We start from the raw sequence: 22,022 nt of genomic DNA, 5'->3' as shown, positions 1-22,022 counted from the left end.
TGTTCATGTTTTGTAAATGCAAGGTATATATTCGACTAAAAGTGTTGGAATGTGATTTATCAAACTTAAAAATGAAATGTTTTATATTTTTTTTAATTCCCGGATGCCAACCTCTTCTATCAGTTCTATCCATATAAACAAGTATTCCTAATATTGTTTACATCAATGTATGTGTTATATGTTAACATATTATAATCAACTTATAAATAAACCGAAATTTTGTACGTGGACTTTTTTTACCGGACTTTAGTTCGTAGATCCTCGTTTAGTCTATGTTGCACGAGTGTAAGAGGGAAGAAACACATGCGGATTTAGCATGATTATATATTTAAATCGCATACTTAGCGTCTTCTTAAACACACTGATGATAGCTAAAAATATTATCTCTGGACTACTTTAATGCTGAACAATTTTAACAAGGAACATGTTTGATTTTAATGGTAATTGGTAATGTTTTAGATATTTTGATTATAATTTTAAATATACAGTATTGTATTATACCCATGATTTTACCTTGAGTTTAAACATAGTATTCACCTGGCAATCTCATACAACTCAAGCCTCGCATTCACAACTAAATCTCGATTAAATGGTTTTCCGAGTAGATTTAAACTTTTTATATCTAATTTACAACTTTTTATCGAGTACTCGAGTGCCCAAATCGGTGACTCATACCGATATACCACTTAACCACCACCTGCCCTTCGTACCAAAGGATTATGTGAGCTTTTTTTGTTGTTTGTCACTGCTATTATAATTATCATCAATATCGTTATATCGTGATATTCAGCATCACAGATATAAGTATATAACAGATGTAAAAATATAATAATAAACATAATATATTATCTATTTATCTATAATATCCTCATGACGTGACGTCATCGACTCATCGACTCATCGTAGTTCGACGGTTACGAATTAGCAGTTGTTCACGGTGGTTCACGTTTCGAATCGTCGTCTGTTGCGCAGCCGCAGCGTTATCAAAAACAAATGCTCAAGTGCACGACCGTCTGCACTTTACGCTTTCGGTTACGACTTACCTACCGGCGTCGAACTTTGTCCGTCTAGCATGTTCTGTTATTACCGTCGTCGTGAGCATAAAAAGTCTAATCGCGTAGTATACGATATAGCATGTTTTTGCCCGTTACTGTGGCAAAACTAGTGCGTGGTGTGTTCTGCAATCGACACCGTCTCCTCACCCTTCCGTCGAGTGGTGTCTGTTTGACCAGACCCAGAGTCCCATCCGTCCGGAAGAGGTTCGTGTCTACCACCCCAAGTCAGCGGCACGGCGAATACGAATGGCAGGATCCAAAAAACGAAGCTGACGTGGTCCAAGTGGCGTTTGTAGACAGAGAGGGCAAGCGTACTGTAGTCAGGGGAAAAGTCGGTGACAACGTTCTGTATCTGGCCCACAGGTAGGCAATTAAAAGTGTCATGTTGAGGTTGATGATGATTGTCATTATGAGAATAATTTAACTTTCAATTTTTTCCAGGTATGGAGTCGAAATGGAGGGTGCTTGTGAAGCGTCGTTAGCTTGCACTACCTGTCATTGTTATGTTGCTGAAGATTATCTATCCAAGCTTCCCGAATCGGAAGAGAAAGAGGACGATTTACTAGATCTAGCGCCATTTCTCAAGGAAAACTCGCGTTTGGGTTGTCAAATTGTTCTGACCAAGAGTTTGGACGGCATCGAACTTGTGTTGCCTGCAGCAACCAGGAACTTTTATGTTGATGGCCACAAACCTAAACCTCATTAGTATAATTTAAATCAGTACTGCAGTTAAGTGTGTTATAATATAGTAATTCAAATAAAATGGAGTACGCTGAAGAAGCCATTGTAGTGTCAAATAAAGCGGTAGACTGTGACTGTAAAGGTCAACTGCAAGCTGCTGTATATTATTATAAAGAGGCTGCAACACTCTTAGAACTTGCCTGGAAGATACGAAAAGATGATCCTTTAGCCAATGAATGGTGTCAAAAATCACATGATTATGTCAATAGAGCTGAAGCTTTGGAATATCAAAGTAATTTTTTTATATAATCAAACTAGGTATCCCATATATAAAAATATCTAATAATTATTTTTTACCTTTAATTATTTACTATGCTACGTATTAAATGATTCGGTGGGTGATATTTTTTATATAACTTATATTTGGGCAACAACAACAGGTACCTATTACAAAATTATTTGAATATTAAGAGTGAAATAAAATTTTTTCTGTAGACTTATTACTAATTTCCATCTATACTGATGACCCAAAATACCTATTTAATCTTAAAATTGATTTTGACAATGTTAATCTCAAATTTCGGTGTATAAAACACTGTAGATAGTAGATTCTATAATATTTAATGGAACTCATTTATTATTTGGATAAATCAAATTTGTGAAAGAAAAATAACTAGAATTCAATTAATTAACTGAAAAGCAATTTTATTTTTAATATTAAAATACACTTTACAGATACCTTTTTCAAGTTAAATCTAATTATTTTTATTTATTAAATTTCAGTATTTTTGGTTTGAAATGAAATTTATCCAGTGATCATACTACATGAAGTCTTTAGGACATGGGCACATGGCTCTTCTTAATAAAATATTAGTTGTTTAATTTAAATTGTAACTAAATATTAGTAATATAGTAATTTAAAGGAAAATAGAAAATTGTTTACTTGTCTTGTTATTCTTCCTATGTATATATACTATTTTCCTTTTTTATCAGGAATTTGGGGAGCCTGACAAATTCTAAATCCTTTTAAACTTCAACAATCACAAAATCTCAATTTAAAATTGAATAGTTAAAGGATTAAAGATATAGTTTTGTCTAAAAATGTTAATTATTTCACTTAACAAACATTTTAAATTTGTGCCTGAACTAGGTGTTAATCGTTTATAATATTCTTTACTTTCATTATTATTAATAACTTGATTTAATAAGATATATAATATTATGGTGTCTATTATAGTAAATAGTTAATTATTTCATTATTTTGTATTGCGTGATTAAAATGAAATATTGTTAGAAAAAAGTCATAACTAAAAATAATTAACATTCGATTTTATAAGTTTATTGTCTTCTGTTTACTAGATTATGAACAATAACATAATTCGTTATTTATTTTCTCATCAGATGATTTTTGTTAATATTATTTAATATCATTTATTCAATACTCATAGTTTTTGATGCTTATTTTAAATTTTATAGTTCAAAATGAAGCGGCCAATAATATGGAAAATATAAACCAAGATAAAGTAAGGTTAAAACAATGTAAATATTTACTCAAGCAAGCTTTGGATATTGATGAGTCAGGAAAAGAAGATTTGGCTATTGATACGTATACGCAAGCAATTGAATTATCATTAAAAGTGGTAATTAAAAATGATTTCTAATTAACAAAATGTTTAGACACTTTCATTATGTTATTAAATTAATTATTAAAAATCATATTTATATTAAATCTTAAAACTAATATGGTAAAATGTATTTTGTTATTTTAGAAAAAAGAAATATCAGATGATGAAATGATAAAAAATTTAACAATTTTAATTGAAAGAGCTTTAGATCGAGCCGAAAAACTAAAACAATCAAAGGAGTCAAGTTCGTGTAGTAGCTCCAATAATACAGGTATCTTATGAGAGTGAAGTTATTTTATCAATTTCTTTTACATAATTGCATGTAATTTATTAACAAGATATTTATTTCTGTTTGAAACAAGTATCCAATCCTTCAAGTAAAATATGGATATTTAGATATTATGTTATATTCAAATTGTAAAAAGTAAAATTATAAATAGACAATTTAATTTTTATTTAATTGTTATTAATAGTTATATTTTTTTACTGCCATTGTGATAACAATTTTTATAAATGTTCAAAATTAAAGCTTTATTTGAGTTAATCATTTAGTTACCTACATTAAAATGAGAAATTGTGTAGACGTACACTCTATAGTATACAAAAAAAATTAATTTTTTTATGTTCATTAATTTGATGTGATACTATGAGTTAATACTTAATTTAATTTGTATCTTAATTTGAACTTTGTTAAAAAAAAAATCATAACTGCTGCTTTGTCTCTGTCTTACAAACACATTACGACGCGAATTAACCTAATACCAAATTTAGAAGTGAGAATATTATCTAGTCAATAAAATAGGTTTTTTTTATATTTCAACTTAAATGCAGTGGCGTGGCGAGGTAAAAGTTACATGTGGGCGAAGTAGACTTAAAGAGGCCCTTTTAAAAATTTTTTTAACTTCTGTCATATTTCTCTATGGTTAATTATAAAGCCCTATGGAACGCGAGGCCCTTTGAGGTGTGAGGCCGTGGGCAATGGCCCACACCGCCCACGCCTAGCGCCGCCACTGCTTAAATGTGAGTCATGATTGTTTTAAAATAATAAATTGTTTGTACATTTTAAAATCCTTATAACTTGCTTTAAAATTAAAATATTTAAAAAAAAGCTATTTCATTGACTAGGTAATATTCTTATTTTTAAATTTGATACGAGATTAATTTACTTTAAAATTAAACTTAATAGAGTTAAATTAATCATTCAGAATAATATACTATTTGCTATGTAATGTGTTTGTATGGTGGAGACAACGCTTGTGGATATGGCTTCCTCTTAATGAACTTTTAAATGTGATAATTTTGTGTTCTTGAGTTTATTTTAGGAAATCATAATTTGTTAATTGTTATAGCTATTCAAACCATATTATCATAATGTTTTGTTTGGATACAATAATACAAATATAGACTGTAAATGTTTAATTTTGAAACTAAATAGTAATTACTATACTTAGATCTCATTTATTTTAAACTTACCTCATAGTATTAATTTTTAAAATTGAATTTTAATCTTCACCACAAAATGTTTATATTCAACTCATTGACTGCCATGTAATGTCGGCGTTCACTCGATATGTATTATCTATACCACAAACATATTTTTCCATGTCATTCTAATTTGTATATACTATAAAATTTGAAGAAAAAAAACATTTAAAAAAATACAATTGTTGTGTTTAATAATTAAAAAATTGTAATTATTCCCAATACACCTCTGTCTCTTTTAGTACATTTATGTAGTGTCAAAAAAGAGATAATCATTTAAAATCATCTTTATTTATGGTTGTGGGTACTGGGTAGTCATGTAGTAGTAATAATCAACTATAGCAAGGGTAGCCACAACAAAGCTCATGAGCTGCATGCAGCTCTTAACACCAAGTTTAGAGTGAAATACTAAAATTAATTAATATAATATAAAATGCACTTCTCAAAAATACAACTTAATTTAAAGTTGAGTACCCGAATAATAATGTTCTATATAGTATAATAAATAAAATTTCTTCATTTGTTATGAAATATTGTGTTTTAATTTTATAAACAAAATTTAATAATGTGACTCTCTTTAAATTAACATCTTAGATTTGGGGCTTCCAAAATTGAGGTTAGTGGCCACCCCTGAACTATAGTTATAAAAGTATACAATTTGAGGATAACAGATAATCGCTAATTATCACATGGCATTTAACGTGTTAATTGTTGGTTCATTATAATTTATTTTTATTCACACACATATACATTTAAAATATTAATTTATAGTTTGAATAATATTTAAATATAGTATTTTCCATCCATTATATTACAAGTTATCAATCATTGTCTCATACTATTGAAATAACACTATATAAATTAAAATAATTAAATTGTATTATTTGTGTAATTTTCTATATTCTATTAAGTTATCATAGGTGTTCAACAATTGAAATAAGTTACCTATTAAGTTAAAGTTATTTTATGTTTGTATAATTATATTAAGGTACTAATTTAATTTATGAATTCTTAAATTTAAAACTACAGACCACTTGCTGAGTTTTAATTTAAAAAATACATACTATTATTGTTAAGAAACTGTATTTTACTGTTTAAACATTTTTTTTCACTAAAATAAAATTGTGAATTAAGTAGTTTATATTTTATAATAAATCATATATTTTATGATATTTAAATAGAAAATTTATATTAAAAAAAAGCTCATGTTAACATTATATAAGTTCTTAAGGCTGATAAATTGGTGTTAGTACATTAATTTTGTTTATGTAACTATTGATGCCATTTCAAACCGAATTCAAAGGTGTATTTTAAACAATAAAATTAAACAATTATAAAATTACAAAAATTATACAATAAAAGCTCAAACATTTCTTTAACATTGAAATTGTATTGAAATATTTTAGAATCCCTCAATTTTTATTTTATTTAAACCATTTATTGTCCATGCTCTCAAAGAATATTCACTACTGTACTACCTCAAACATTGTTTGGTGTTTTACAACTAATTGTATCAGCTTCAAATTTATAACTATTTAAAATTTACCAGTTTAAAAATGAATTTATTGAGTAAAATTTTAAATATGACATATTGTATATTGAAAATATAATATAGCTTAAGAAATATATAATTATTGTCTAATGTTATGAATGTAACATTAACCCGTCAGTAGGCGCGTGTATGTTAGTAACACAGTTAGGCGCATATGAGCGCGGCGCTCACTTTCCCAGTTTTTACTAATTAATGTTGTAAATCGAACTGTAAATGAGAATTTTATTATGAATAATTAATTAGGATCACTTTGTTTATTTATTATTAATAAATGGTAGTTACAATACTTGGTCAAAACGTATTAGATAAGATAGCATAAAGTATACGTAGTTTTCAACAATTTAAAAATTAAATTGAAACCAGTGGTAGCTAAACTAATAACGGAATGAGCGCCTCTCATACGCGACTTCTGACGGGTTAAAAATCAAGATTAATTTTAGGATAAATACAATTTATATGTTTTAAAATACCAAAGATATTCAAAATATCAAATGAATCAAATATTTGTGTAAAAAATAAAGTTTAAATTTTCAGAAATAAATTGTTTTATTAGTTTGCAAGGTTTAGAAACAACTATGCAAAAATATTGAGGATAAGTATAAATTAAAATTCTATTAATTTGTTTCAGTTGACTTAAAATGTTTTATATTTTAGATAAAAACCTCAAGCTATTTAAATACATTAACAATAATGTTATGCCTATTATATTGTTTATGTTGACGTAAGACAGCAAAAATCAGTATTTAATGTTCATAGTATGATTATACATTAAAAATCAGGATGAAAATTATATTTTAAAGTGCATTTTTTAAAAGTGTCTCAGATATAATTTTTTGAGCTCTTAACAATTTACATGAATGAAAATATGGTATTCAGTGAGAAATGAGAGAGTATTATGAGATATTAGTCACTTAAATTGACTTGCTATAGTATTTTAACGATAGTAACAATGATGGCGGTAATCATTCTGTGACTTGTCATACTAGTTTTTTTCTTCACCTTTTCATAACTTTAATAATCTTAGTACAAATACAAATTATTTAACTCACTTATTATAATAAAATAGGTTTTTTTATTTGCTTTACGTTTAAATGAAAATTTATAATTGCCATTTTTTATTTAATATCTTACATTCCTATTTGTAAATTATAAATTACAAATATATATACTATGTACGAAATTAATAAAACAAAATAAGATAATATATGTAATGACAATTATATTAATATTATATAAAAATTATTGTCAAAGATAAATAGTAAATAGTTATTCTGTTGTATTAAATCAGTTGTATACCAATCTTTTAAGCATAAGACGTATTTATTTTGACCTACATTTTCTTTTTGTCACTATAATTTTGTATATTCTAATTCAAAAATCAAGAGTTTAAATCTGTATCACTGTCATATAATTTTCTACTCTAATCTTTATCAAATTGTCTGTGTGCTTAATTGTACTACACCTTTAAATTATATAATTTTACCTTAATCGATTTATTATGTCTGTGACATAATAGCTTTAAATTTGAATATTTTGGTCTCTAGTTAATAAAAATTTATTTGTGGTATCTGATATTATTATTTATCAACAATTATGATTTTACAGATTATTTGGATTTTTTACTAAATTAATTAGGTATATAATATATTATGAAATAAAAATTGTTAAAAAATGGAAGGTATTTAAAATAAACATTTAAGTGTATACTACTATATTAATACATGTTATTGTATGAATTATTTAATTATAAGATCTAAATTTAAATTTGTTGCATAGAATAATAAAATTAAAAAAAACATTTAGGAATGTATCATTTAATTTTTACAATAAAATTATTTGCAGAAATTTCAAATAAATAACTTTGTATACTAATTTTCAGCAGTAATTCATAAGAAAGTTGTTCGAAATCAAACACCTAAAAATGATCTTTATACAGAAGCAGAAAAACGAGTATTATTGTTCACATCAAAAATTAATAATAAAGAGTACGTTCCTTTCATGGATGTTGATCTTTTAGAGAGGTAAATACAATAGAGCTATAATATATTTTTATGTTGGCAATAATGTTCATATACAAGTACATAAAATATTATTTTAAATGTGTAATATATTATGTATTAATGTTATTTTCTAAAATTTAAAATTTGATTTTATGAAAATTAATAAATAACTAATTAAAATTATCATTATTCCATGTTTTTTTAAATTAATTACATTTTTACAGAAAAATAAACATCAATATTTCTGTTTTAAAAGGTTTCAGTTATCTATTCCATTTACCGACAATGATGGTTTGCTGACATTATCGTTGGAACAAAAAAAAAAATTTGTTCAATGGATAAGACCAGATCAATTATGTTCAGATCCAAAAATGGTCGTCGGAGACTCCATAGATTTTTACAGCATAAAGCAAACTGTAATAATAAAAACTGATAGTATAATATTAAACTAAATTGTAGTATTCTATTTAAAGATGTGTTGCTATGGAAGCATTCATTTTATAATATAACAGCGATCATCAATAATTTACAAGTTATTTTACGTCATCACGATAATACTTAAAATTATTTTATTTTAATATTTTGATAGAAATTAAAAACTAATAAAACTATAAAATTGATTAACAAAATCTATTCAAATAATTTTATGTTTTGTCTAGATTATTTGGTCTTCTATAATCTTATAATTTCAACTCAGTATTCTACATTAAAAATTACTAGATTTACTAGAATCTTTTTATAAACAAAAAAAAAAAAATACTAAAAATTATGAGATGAATGAAAATAAAATGTTCAAAAGCCAACATTTTCAACAAAATAAACTCTATAAGATAGGTATATCTTTATTAAAAATAACTTTCTTAACTTTTTTACCAAAAAAATAAAATTTAATTAAAAAATAAAATACATGTAGCCTTTGTCTATGTGAATCTTATATATAAAAAAAAAAAAATTATGATATATTTATTATCTCAGGAGATATTGCAATGGGTAAATCCTTGCGATACATCCTGTATATATATATATATATATATATATATATATATAGAGATTTAATTATTTTTTTTGTAGATCGTGACGGACTGTTCATTTGTTGCATCATTAGCTGTATGTGCTGTGTATGAGAAAACATTTAAACAAAGATTAATTACATCAATTATCTACCCTCAAAAACATAATGGACAACCTGTATACAATCCATTTGGTAATGTAATAGCATTATTTTTTTTACATAACTTTAAAGTAGATTATACTAACATTGTTTTCTTTGTTAGGAAAATATATGGTCAAATTTCACCTTAACGGTATACAGCGTAAGGTAATAATAGATGATCTACTACCAGTTGGCCAGTATAACTCATTATTATGCTCGCATTCATCAAATAAAAATGAATTTTGGGTTTCTCTTATAGAAAAAGCATACCTTAAAGTAATGGGAGGTTATGATTTTCCAGGATCAAGTAGTGTAAGTTCATTAACACGTTGACTGCCATGTGGCCGCTGGCGTCCGTATAATAATAATTAGGTATCGATCATTTTTAGACCGCCGGCTGCCGCATCATATCATTCGTAGGAGGCCATACGGCAGTGGGCTGCCGTAAATTAATTTGGATTTATATTATTAACTTTTCCGTGGCGCTACAATAATGATCTTGAATATATGCTGTGAAGTAGTGGGAATAATTGCAATGTTTTTGATGTAATAAACAATTTTAACATTTTTTTTTTGTATTTTTAATTTTTTTTCAATTTCAATAGTATATATACAAATACAAATTTATAATGACACTGAAAAATGTCTTTGGCGTACCCATGATAAATATTCTTGAGGCCGCTGGCAGTCAACGTGTTAAAATATAAAATCATAACTAAAATGTTTTTTTTAACTTTTTGTTAATTGTATTGATTTTAGAACATTGATCTCCATGCTTTAACTGGTTGGATACCAGAACGCTGTGCTATTCGTTTAGATGAAAAAACATTTAATGCTGATGGTCTCTTTGAAACTCTCTATACAAGATTGTGTAAAGGTGATGTATTAATTACTGTCGCTACATCACTAATGTCAGCAGAAGAAGAGAGAAGAACTGGTCTTGTTTCTTCACATGCATATGCCGTTTTGGCTGTACAAAAAGTTAACGTAAGCCATATACTTAAAAAATGAATTGATTTAACATTGCAATCACATGCATTTTGTTTAAAATTATTTCAGGATTTAAAACTGTTGAAATTGAAAAATCCCTGGGCTCACGTACGGTGGAAAGGACGTTACTCAGAATTGGATGAAAAGAGTTGGACATCTCAGTTAAGAAAAACGCTCAACTATGATCCAACAAGTGCAGCTACATTCGATAACGGAATCTTTTGGATAGATTATGCATCAGTAATTCATCATTTCGATGTATTTTGTATGAATTGGAATCCAGCAATATTTCCATACACATCATGCATACATAAGTACATTACAAGTTTTATTATCAAAAATACTTATATTAAAACTAAATTGATTTAATTTTTTATTATTATGTATACTTTTAGGACTTGGAATACTGGAACAGGTCCTATTTCTGATTTATATAACATAAGTGAAAATCCACAATTTTTTCTAGATGTTGGTAATATTAACAGTGGTGCTGTTTGGATACTTTTAACCAGACACATAACTGAGTTACAAGATTTCAAAGAAAATCGGGAATATATAAGTGTTTTAGTATACAAAAATAATGGAAAACGTGTTCATTACCCAAGTACTTATATTAGCTTATCATATAAATAATGAAATAGTAACATTTTAGTAAGTTTCTTCTAGATGATCCTGAACCATATATATCTGGAACGCGTATCAATAGCCCTCATTATCTTTGCAAGATTGTTATTAATGATAAAACGCCATCCAAGTATACATTAGTCGTGTCTCAATATGAAAAAATGAACACAATTAATTATACACTACGGGCATATGCTACATGTCCCTTTACAATGCAGGAGTTGATTAACTCGTATAATCCCAAATTCAAAACTGTAATTTATTTTGTCTTCCAGTCAACCTATTGAATAATTAATATGTTATTATGAATTTAAATGTAGACTGTCAATGGTGAATGGAAAGGAATAAGAGCTGGTGGATGTCTAAACCATAGTACTTATAATGATAACCCAAAGTTCAAATTAACAGTAGACGGATCATCTGACACTGAAGCATTACAAATTGAACTTAAGGCACCAAAACAGTACCAAGTTGGAGTTGAAATATCATGTGTTGGTTTAAATAATACAAATGCTACAGCCAAGTTTAAAAGCAAATCCTCTGGAAGCTATAGGTTAGTATATACTAGATAATAGGTATATTATATTAAAATTTAGTATATTTTATTGCACACCAATATCAAAAATTAAATGAACACTCCTTAAATTATTTAAAATTTGAACTAAAAAAAAATACTAATGTTTATTTTAATGTAAATTATCTATTACTAATACACACAAAAAAATTTATTTATTGAGTTAAAACACATTGTTTTAATTAAAAAATTATTAAGATGAATCCATAAATTGAAAGAATATATATATTTTTTTAGATTGTACAAATGATTACAATATTATTCACTGGATTTATTAGTATTACGTGTGAATATATTTAAATATTTTCCACGTGTCATTTCTTTAGATTCCTCTAAGCCTAAATTATAGGCAAAGTCGTATAGAGACTTTAATTCATCTAAGAGAGGAGGCAATGGCATCTGACTATAACGTTGTACAAGTAGCATATCATGAGCATCCGGGGGTTGCTTCCAAGATGGTTGTTTATCAGTCGCACTAGATGCGCGTATATGTTGAGCAAAACCGGACATACCAGGCATTGGTTCAGGCCAAAGTTCTGGCGATGACCGATCAAGTGTTTCCATTGCCACTAAACACTGTTGTTTTTGTTGATCAAGTTCTGGCATAGTCTTCTCAGCTGGGCAGATGATGTAATACACACATTGATCTGGACATTCGGCTTCATTTGACATATAATAAAACAAATAAATACAAACAACTTATAATTTCAATTGTATTCAGTACTTAAACACAAAATAATAAATAACCAACATATTAATTGAATAGAAACACAAAAAAACTAATAGGTAATTAATTTCAATGAAATTTAAATGAAAAAATGTCAAATTATGTATGTATATCTAATATTATAAATGCTTGACATTCATTTTCTAACAGCCTAGGATTGGGAATGATGTTGAGACATTTTAAAATACTAACTTTTATTAAATAACAATAAAAATATATGAATATAATTAATTTATTAAAATTATATCAACATAATATTAAATCACATTTTTTTTATCTTCTAGGTAATGATACTATTTAAAATTAAATTATCTCTTAATTTTTAATCTTTTTTCATTTCAGATCCGGGTATGTGATTCTAGAATTAGCTGATATTCAACCTGGAACATATGAAATAATTCCTTCAACATACCTGCCTGGTAAAGAAGGACCATTTATATTAACCGTTAATGCATCTTGCTCAGTTAGTATTAATCAAATTCGATAGATTAATATTAATACATAACATTCAACTAATCATTAATTTATCTAAAACTTTGTTGTTAACTAAAATGTAAACTCGTTTAATATTTATTAATGATATCATTTATACTCTTTAAGAGATAACAATGTTTTACTAATTATATTGAAAAAAAGAATTGTATGCATTTTTAACACATGTAAATTACATAATGTAATGCAGCATATCATCATTCAAGTATGATAAAAAGATTTTTTTTGTCAATTAATCATTATTTATGACTAATTTATTTTATTATTTAAAATAATTATTTTTTTAATTAAAATATTAATTTAATTTTATACCTAGTGAATATTAATTAATTTGTAACACATATATTATTATATATGTATATATACATATTGTTTTAAAAATAAATACATTTTTGAATAAAACTCTTAAATAAAAGTAATTACCTACTAAATCGGACAGGGTAAATATGTTTAAAAAGAAAAAAAACAAGACTAGTTTTGTTATAAATAAAATGTAATAATTTATTAATTAAAAGTTCAGATGAATATTAGAATAACTTAATTTTTATGATGTAGGTATTATCAAAAATCAATACGTTAGGTTCATGTAATATAATATAAATAAATATAGAAAACAAAATATATATTGTTATAAAAAGTAATACATTTTTTTAATTCTCAGCTGCTGCTGTTGTAGTATTTTGATTTTTAAATCTGTCAATGATGGGCAAATGTCCACCCGCAGTCTTGAAAGCATAATATCCTGAACCCAATGTTATTATAAATACTATAAACAATGCAAGTGTATTAAAATAGTATTGATTGAGCAATGTTATTTCTGATACAATTAAATGCGAAATAATGACATATAAAATAAAGCTTTTATTGTCTGTGTTCAATCCATGGAAAAATAGTATTTCCCAAAAAATATGTAGGAATATGATGAATGCAGTGAAAATTGAAGATACAATACAAAATGCACTGTATCCACCACGAAGTCCCATTGTTCCTGGTCCTCCAACTTCAGCAAGTATGTTGATCAAAGCGAATAGGCCGCTCATGACACCAAATCCCAAACCGGAAACATATGACAATATGTGTTTATTGTTGGACACTAACGAGTGCACCACAAACCGTTTGAGTCCACGTTCTGCTTTGCGTAACAGCAGATATAGAAAGTAACGGAAGAGTTCTTGTACCAATACAGACACGAGCACTCCGAACCAGACCTGCTGATTGCTGGGGAAGACAAACCATACTATTGACGAGAATAGTAGACTGAGCAGCCAGAAAAACGAACTGGCTATCAATATGATGACTCGTACAGGATCATTCATGATGGTTACAATGAACATTGACAACGCTGGGCCGAAAGCTGTCAGCGCACAACCAGTAAACTCCAGTAACGTCATTGCGAATTGGTGTCACAGCAAGGTTCAGCCTTCCACAGCAGGTAAATTAATCGAAAAGCGTCAACACTGAACAATACGCGCACACATTCTTTGACAAAACCGAACAATGATTAATATCTTTAGATGTTAGTATTATTGTTTATAGTTAATTGATCGTTGGTAGAAAATTGTAGTTTCGCACCACAGTGTATAACATTTAGGACGTATGTACCATACACTAAGCGTTTTAAATTATTATATGTAAATTATACGAGTTGTGTATAAAGTCTTACCGGTTTAATTTTGATCGTTCAGCTTACATCAAAGTTCAGTGAACAAGTAGAAAAAAAAATGATCGATGACAAAGTGGATCGCGTTTGCAATGATATCGTTTTGTTTCGAGTGGGTGAAAAATATTCTTCTGGGTGATTCTAAGTTGTATTAGATGCAACGCTACGCTGAACGTCCAACTCAATTAACAATTGACAACAGTCAACAGCTGAACGTGGCACCAGAACAAAGCATCTTGTGATCCGTTTAGTGTATACATAAACACATTATTATACATATAATACGATATTGTATGATCGTTTAATACGTTTTGTTTTAAATATTTGTTATAATCACGAATCACGATCCGAAATCTAAATAGCGAATGCCGAATAGACCGAATAGCGCATTCGGCGGTAGGCGTCTTGGTAACTGGTAAGCCATAGATTTACCACATTACCCATTACCATATTACCATACGTGATAGTAGTCAGACACTAGACAGCGTATTATATGATTTTAGGAGCTTTTACCGCGTTCAGGATTTCCTCGTTTCACCAAATTAAATAATATTGTTGGGCAAAACAATCAATAAATTTCACTAAACATTAATAAATCAAATTTATAATACCAGCTAATCCACGACTGTCAGCAGCTGCAGTACTAATAATTAAATATTTTCGAACAGTTGCCGGTTACTTACTACTTAGTCGGATATCTAGTCAGTTAGTATCTCCGATCTCGCACGATTAAAGATATAATTATATCTTTAATCGTGGTATCTCGCTTCCATGCATTTATGGTTACAACCCGATACTGGAGTTGCCAACAAAAAGTACGTTTGAAATTTTAAATATTTTTCGCGCGTGAACGAGTGATTTTTTGAAAGCAGTATGGAACTATGGACAGCATGGTACCTAATAAGTATAAACATAACATATAGGTACTTGCGTATCACTTGAGTATCATCAAACTTTTCACCGGTAATATGCCTATGAAAAAAAAAATACATAAATAAATATTGTAATAAAACCACATAAAATTAACTCGGGATTGTTTGTGAAGCGAAATCTAGAATTGTTTATCCACCCACCCACTACAATTTTTCAGCCATCTAATCGTATTAATCGTAAATTGTACCTAATATTGTAAAAATACCTGGTAATACACCAATTTTACAATTGAATTAGTAAAAAAAATAAAAAATAAATACTCTCAATAGGTATTATGTATAGCACACCTGATTTAACTAAGTTCACCTATTAACCGCTACTCCCAAGAATTCACCCATCCCATCCACCTATTTAAGAAGTTAAGCGGTTGCTTCACATAAATTATGATTTATAACAGAGTTCGGCACCACTTTGGGTTCCTGGATATCTATTAGATTAGTAGGTATGCGCTGGGACGCAGGACGCTAGTACATGTCAACAGCACCACCGACCAAAAGTGAAAAGTGTGATTTTTTTGCTCGAAACATGTTTTACAGGAAAAATTCTCACGCCTATGAGATGATTAAACTATTTATAGCCACAGTCATTAATTAATTATCACCAGTCCCATAAACTGATTTGATTAATTGTTTTCGTCAGAAAGAGGATATAATTTTCTACAGGGCACATTGAACTTTGACTTTTAATTTCGTAAAACACAATAAAAATGATAATAGCTTGTGAAAATTGCCCAAATTTAAAATCGTATTACCTAGGTATATGATATAGAAATAAAATTTTTAAAAACCCGGTCCAATGCATCCTGTAAGAAGTATTCTTTTCCGAAAATATAAATTCTTGAAATCAGATCATTATGCAAGGCGTGAATTTTCCCTATAAAGCATATTTTTGAGCAAAAAAAGTATAGGCACGTAATAGGCCTTTTAATATCTACGACTGTAAAGTACCTAATACAGTAAATTAGGATTAATGGTATTAAGAAACGAAACATTGATAAAATGAGGATAAGTTAGGTATAGTGGTATTATAGGCGTGCGCTGGTGGTTGCCGGTTGCAATGGCATCCCCCATAATCTGTTCAACCCCAAACCCTTCTGTATACGTGCCTATGTAACCCCTAACTGATTTTACATGAAAAGTAAACTATGAGGGGTCTTATTATAAGACATCTATTATAAGACTCTTATATTTTAAGATGTAAAAAAATTAGGTATACAAAAAAAACTAAAAATATTTATTAATACAAATTTGAAATTTCATTTTCCACAATAATATATTGTCTGTATCAGGCGCGGATCCAAAAAAATTTAACAGGGGGTGCTCAAAAAAAAAATTGTTACACCTTACTATTTATTTAAATATTACCATTTTCTATTTGATTTATTAGTGCTAACTTTTTTTTCATAATAATTGTTATATCAGTGCTTTCCGCCGTCGACGCGTGTCGTTACATACGAGTATAGGTACTTCGAAAACAATTAACAATAAGTCATTATTGTCGTATGTGACGGCGATTAAGAAAAGCACCGATATTATCATTATTATTATTTTGAAAAATAACAAATTATATAATTTATATTATAAAATTATTTTGTTGGTGGCTAGTTGACTAGGGGTACCCGAGCACCCATAGCCTCCCCCCCCCCCTGAATCCGCGCCTGGTCTGTATATTATAGTTCAGTGCGTGAATTGTAAAATTAGGTAGGTACAATAACTGTACCAATGTACTGATAAAACTTGTTTTCTTAAAAATAAATACCTGCATACAACTAATGATAATTACAATATTTATCTTCAGAAATATAAAAAATAATCATACATTTTAAATAAAATTTAATAGTTTATTTTTTTTCCAAAAATAAAAATTAGCTTTGATTTTTAAAAGATTTATTATTATTTTAGAAGACAGTTGAATAATTTATTTTAGTCCCCTCTAGTTGCATTTATGCTAAAAACTACCTATGAATAATTTAACGGAGTTATTGAAAATAATAATTAAACATATTATCATACTCTGATGAGAAGTAGGCTGAATGTGGTACCTTTATATTTTAAACAATGTATAAAAAAAATTAACATAGGAAAACATGGTTTTATTTTTCAAATAATATTTGTATTAAAATCAAGTTAATAAAATAATAGTTATTATATTATACATTTTTAAAAGTATTAATTATTTACAATTTATTCAGTTTTGATCAAATATAAATTATTATTTACCAGTTGTACTGTTTTTTTAAAACGAGCTGTTAATATAAAAAATTGTATACAAATTTAGAAATAAGAATTGAAATACATTAGTTTAGTCTAATGTTATAACGCATAAAACTGATCTTGATTTCTCTTTTTCTTGACGTCTTTTATCTCTACTACTTCTAGAGCCACTAGCTGCATAGTTGTTGGACCCTGAGATTGAAATATTTGGAAGGTAATGATTATTTAACATATAAGAGGATTCCAATAATGATGGTGGATCAGGTTCGTCATTTAATATAATAACTGGTTCATACTTTGAATTAGCTGAAGATGATTGATCAGAATCGTCATTTAATGTAATAATTGGATCATACTTTGAATTAGATGAAGTTGATGGATTAGAATCGTCATTTAACGTAATAATTGGATCATACTTTGAACTACCAGAAAATGATGATTTTGAATTATTTTTAAGACTTAAGTCTAATACAAGATCACTTTCAGAAGGATCTGTAAGATCTTCGGTTTCATCAATATGTTCAGATTTTATTACAGATTCTTCCAATTTTGGTGGATTATATTTATAACGTTTTGGTTTTGGAATAATCTCTTCATTTTCATCACTGTCTAGATCATTATCTGCATCATTATCATCATCGGAATCTGATAATGTAAATACTTCAATATTGTTTGTAGATCGACAACCGTTGGTTCCAGAATTGTTGGAAAATTCTTTATTTTTTCTTTCAGACCATGTGCCATCTTTTAACAAAACAACATTTTCACATTCTTCACTCAAATCTGGACTTTGAAGCATGTTTAAAAAAAACTCATCAACTTCAATGTTTTCAAATTTAATTTTTTTTTTACATAATGGGCATAACCATGTTTGCTTTTGTTCATTCATCTGCAAGAATTGTATTGCATCAAAACATTGTAAATGTATACAGTCTACACCTCGAGCAGGAAGATTCATTCTTAATTTAGTTAATGGATCCTTAACAGTAGCAAACATGGAATCAACACCCATATCGACGTCATTTTCCATGGATTTTTTAATGAGTTCTTTAGTTTTATCTGAAGGGCGTACGGGTCTCTTTTTGAGTTCTATTAGCAGATCATTCCAAGTTAATTTTTGGGCCACAAAAACACCAGCTATATATTCGTGTGGTTCTTCTGACCATGTAATTTTTAATGTGTTCTGTAAACAATTTCTTAAATCTGTTTGTTGAGTAATATCTATAGGAACATTGCATCGCCATGGGGTGATGCCAGCTTTTGTTGGGATGTTTAATGTAGGTAACTTACATTGACGATCATTTACAGAAACTGTAATATTGTAAGGTAAACGTTCAGTAACATTTTCATCAAGTCCAACTTGTAGTAATCTTAAAATGATTTGAATTTTATATTCTTGTCTGGTAATATTCCATGATTTAACGATAGAATGTCTAACATCATCTGTTAAATAAAATAGCCCAGTAAAGTTTGCAGAATCAATATTGGTCTGACAATACATAGGCGTTAATAATGTTTGTACTGTTTTAAAGAATGGTAAGGGTTCAAATTGTATAGCTGGAATTGGGGGTTCAACATAAGGTTGGATAGGATTTGGTGTTGGTGCTGAATAAGACTGGCTATGAATAGGATGTCGAGCTTGTCGCATAAGCCGTTGTAAAAAATTTGGTTGTTGTACAACCGGTGCCTGTGGTGGTTGTTGGGTTTGTTGTGGTCTAGAGTTATAAACTTGTACAATTTTTTGTTTCAAAGCTTTTGATTTTGATGTAGAAGCAGTTAACAAGTTTAAGACACGCTTGCGTAAAGATTGTTTGCTGCCAGATTTATTCTGTTTAAGCGCATCTAAAATTTGTTGTAATTCATTTAGTCTTAAATCATATACCAATTGATGAATGTATTCAATATCCGCCTAAAATCAAAAACAAATTATAATTTAATAAGTAAGTAACTAAATATTACTAAAGATAGAATAAAAGTTCATAATTTGTAAAACAACAATAGTTTAAAATATTACTTCATCATTAAATGATACATAATATGTGTACATTATTTAGCTACTTATAATACATTTCATACTCATTTGTAACAAGTAGATACTACAAACAATATTACAATTTCATATAAATATAAATTATTTATCTATTCATTTAACAATTTTCTTTTAATTTGTTAAATTCTTGGAAAACATTATTAATACCTATAAATGTGTAAACAAGTTAGTCTATACTAAAAACATCCCACTAATCTGGATACAATATATTATGGTTTTTACACATTTATCCAATGAGGTAATTCATTAACTGAGCTCATTTTGACAATTTAAATTTAAAATGACCCCTAATTTGCTATTATGTATAACTACCAAATACCTTAAGTAGGTCTCAGAGTAACCTAACTTAACCTAATAATCATCAATTATCACTAAGCTGTAATACTGCTAATAAATATTTTTTATATAATATCTTATTTTTAATCAACTATTAAAAATAACAAAAATATTGATTAATTAAAATTATAAAATAAAAATAATCAGGTATTAAAAATAATTTGAATAATTTAATTTATGACTAGGGTAAATTAATTAATATGGAAGACGTAGGCTAAAACTCTGAAATATCCAATTAAATTTTTTCAAAAGGATCTTTTTCAGTAAGCATTGGCTGCCACATATACTGTCAAATAGGGCTCAAAGAAATTTTGGGTAACAGCAGCACCAAGATGTGGTTTGTTTCCTCCATTTAGAAACATCTAACATTTTCTCAATGTTTTGAAAGTGAGCTTCAGAGGTAGGATCAAAAAGTTGTACTCATGATTAATTTGATTATGATAAAATCTACTACTTAATATTATTATTGTACAACTCTAGCAATCCAGTAATATTTTTCGTTAATTTCCACAGGGCGATAACAGAGTAGTACCAGAATTTCTTATGTTATGCATAAATAGTATACTGAGAACAAGTCATAAGCAAGAATTATGAAATATATGTATTTATTTCAAAACAAATGTATTATGTATTATTTAATATATATTATTATATATGTATAATCATTAATTCTGATTAAAATGATTAAATAATAACCCGGTTTATTAGTATGACTAGGTGAGTTTGGTCTGAATAATGAGATTCTAAAATAATGTACTATTGGCTTAATTCTTCTTCCTGAATATGTAATTTTGTACAACTATATTTAAAATTTTAAATTGCCGCTTGACATAACAAAACGAGCATCAACACTCAGCCTAGTTATAATGATTCGGTTAATTTATTTAGGTGATACCAAACCACAACTTAATATTAAGTATATAAAATGTTAAGAATAACATCTTATTTTTATACGTACCAAACAACTTAATACCTATTATATAACATTTTAAGAACAACATGTTATTTAGGTTAAAGGATAAAAATTAAACAATAATTAAATAAGTTTTAATGAGTATATCAATTATTATCTAGGGGTAATACCTACCATTGATTAATAAATTATTCTATAATTACTCAACAGTAACACAAAACTTTTAAGAAAATCTTTTTAATATCTACTGTAGCCCATGCACATTATACAATAGGTAACTATATTCAGTTGGTTTAGTATATTATTACAATAATATAATACGGGTATGTACTATGTAATACTTACAATCAAATTACTAATTGATTTCGCCATTATGGATTTAATTGTGACCAACAATCCTTGATGGGTTGAAAATTTCAAGTTCAAACGTTCAAAAAAGAATCATCGAGTAGTTTTTCGTCAAATCATCATTAAGACTAGATTTTAAAATACCTACCAAATACTGTTATTATTAAAACTATTCAAAAACGGATGGCATACACTATTACACTATAATACTATATAATAGAAATTGTACTTATAATAATAATTTACGTTTCGCTATGATATGTATATAGGTAGTAATGTAGTATGTACCAAAAAACCAAACGGTGCAATAAAACATTACATTTCCAATTAAAATACACTGATAACATTCCAAGTTTCACATTTCCGTCAATCTACAATCGTACACACTGGTCGAGAATATGACGAGCGAATAAAGTATAAACATAGATAATATTCTTCTATTATCTATGGGTATAAATCGATACGACTAGGTTGTAGCCACTGTCGAGTATTCGGGCAGTTCTTCCACAAATTAACAGAAGTTGATAAAAGCACGTCCAACCACAGCAGCTGAGTATCATCAATTAATTTAATGTAGTGGGTACTTCTAGTATATTTTGTACTAAGAAGTATGG

The 22,022-nt window shown here is 27.9% G+C and overlaps 5 protein-coding genes across 7 annotated transcripts; 2 read left to right on the top strand and 3 right to left on the bottom strand.

The window, feature by feature from the left end:
• Positions 1 to 897: 897 nt before the first annotated feature.
• Positions 898 to 1,761, top strand: Fdx1 (Adrenodoxin-like protein 1, mitochondrial Ferredoxin 1). Its single transcript, XM_015516239.2, has 2 exons — positions 898 to 1,418; positions 1,497 to 1,761. Exons 1-2 carry the CDS (start codon positions 1,135 to 1,137, stop codon positions 1,759 to 1,761), a joined length of 549 nt encoding a protein of 182 aa, XP_015371725.2. The 5' UTR covers positions 898 to 1,134.
• A 56-nt stretch (positions 1,762 to 1,817) lies between these two features.
• On the top strand, positions 1,818 to 14,974 carry LOC107167266 (calpain-7-like). Of its 3 annotated transcripts, none has more exons than XM_015516236.2 (13): positions 1,818 to 2,028; positions 3,213 to 3,376; positions 3,506 to 3,632; positions 8,278 to 8,416; positions 8,652 to 8,811; positions 9,467 to 9,599; positions 9,670 to 9,860; positions 10,308 to 10,535; positions 10,608 to 10,852; positions 10,934 to 11,142; positions 11,205 to 11,416; positions 11,483 to 11,715; positions 12,806 to 14,974. In XM_015516236.2, the coding sequence occupies exons 1-13, from the start codon at positions 1,818 to 1,820 to the stop codon at positions 12,948 to 12,950; spliced, it is 2,397 nt and encodes a 798-aa protein (XP_015371722.1). In that variant the 3' UTR covers positions 12,951 to 14,974. The 3 variants fall into 3 exon arrangements, with proteins under 3 accessions (XP_015371722.1, XP_015371723.1, XP_015371721.1); XM_015516237.2 differs by having other exon boundaries at positions 8,275 to 8,416; positions 9,670 to 9,713; XM_015516235.2 differs by having other exon boundaries at positions 8,275 to 8,416.
• lin-52 (DREAM core complex component lin-52) lies at positions 11,944 to 13,016 on the bottom strand. Its single transcript, XM_015516240.2, has 2 exons — positions 12,876 to 13,016; positions 11,944 to 12,395 (listed from the first exon to the last, which is right to left on the bottom strand). The coding sequence occupies exons 1-2, from the start codon at positions 12,895 to 12,897 to the stop codon at positions 11,995 to 11,997; spliced, it is 423 nt and encodes a 140-aa protein (XP_015371726.1). The 5' UTR covers positions 12,898 to 13,016; the 3' UTR covers positions 11,944 to 11,994.
• On the bottom strand, positions 13,606 to 14,346 carry aph-1 (gamma-secretase subunit Aph-1). The gene has a single exon (XM_015516238.2). The coding sequence runs from the start codon at positions 14,344 to 14,346 to the stop codon at positions 13,606 to 13,608; it is 741 nt and encodes a 246-aa protein (XP_015371724.1).
• A 2,645-nt stretch (positions 14,975 to 17,619) lies between the features above and the next one.
• On the bottom strand, positions 17,620 to 21,793 carry LOC107167256 (E3 SUMO-protein ligase PIAS4-A-like). Its single transcript, XM_015516221.2, has 2 exons — positions 21,406 to 21,793; positions 17,620 to 19,670 (listed from the first exon to the last, which is right to left on the bottom strand). The coding sequence occupies exons 1-2, from the start codon at positions 21,430 to 21,432 to the stop codon at positions 17,850 to 17,852; spliced, it is 1,848 nt and encodes a 615-aa protein (XP_015371707.2). The 5' UTR covers positions 21,433 to 21,793; the 3' UTR covers positions 17,620 to 17,849.
• Between the last annotated feature and the right edge of the window lie 229 nt (positions 21,794 to 22,022).

The sequence above is a fragment of the Diuraphis noxia genome, unplaced genomic scaffold (genome assembly GCF_037042655.1).
Source record: "Diuraphis noxia isolate RWA-SAM2 unplaced genomic scaffold, SU_Dnox_SAM2 contig0003, whole genome shotgun sequence".
NCBI classification, from domain to species: Eukaryota; Metazoa; Arthropoda; class Insecta; order Hemiptera; family Aphididae; genus Diuraphis; species Diuraphis noxia.
This window is presented reverse-complemented; position numbering and strand designations above follow the sequence as displayed.

Bases quoted from the DNA above. Each gene is read 5' to 3' on its own strand.
- Fdx1 (XM_015516239.2), top strand. From the start codon at position 1,135: ATGTTTTTGCCCGTTACTGTGGCAAAACTAGTGCGTGGTGTGTTCTGC. The intron at 1,419-1,496 runs GTAGGCAATTAA...AATTTTTTCCAG, and splicing joins GTTCTGTATCTGGCCCACAG to GTATGGAGTCGAAATGGAGG.
- LOC107167266 (XM_015516235.2), top strand. From the start codon at position 1,818: ATGGAGTACGCTGAAGAAGCCATTGTAGTGTCAAATAAAGCGGTAGAC. The intron at 9,861-10,307 runs GTAAGTTCATTA...TATTGATTTTAG, and splicing joins ATTTTCCAGGATCAAGTAGT to AACATTGATCTCCATGCTTT. The intron at 11,417-11,482 runs GTAATTTATTTT...ATTTAAATGTAG, and splicing joins ATAATCCCAAATTCAAAACT to ACTGTCAATGGTGAATGGAA.
- lin-52 (XM_015516240.2), bottom strand. From the start codon at position 12,897: ATGGTCCTTCTTTACCAGGCAG. The intron at 12,396-12,875 runs GTATGTTGAAGG...TGTCAAATGAAG, and splicing joins GGTCCTTCTTTACCAGGCAG to CCGAATGTCCAGATCAATGT.
- aph-1 (XM_015516238.2), bottom strand. From the start codon at position 14,346: ATGACGTTACTGGAGTTTACTGGTTGTGCGCTGACAGCTTTCGGCCCA.
- LOC107167256 (XM_015516221.2), bottom strand. From the start codon at position 21,432: ATGGCGAAATCAATTAGTAATTTGATT. The intron at 19,671-21,405 runs GTAAGTATTACA...TTTTGATTTTAG, and splicing joins AATCAATTAGTAATTTGATT to GCGGATATTGAATACATTCA.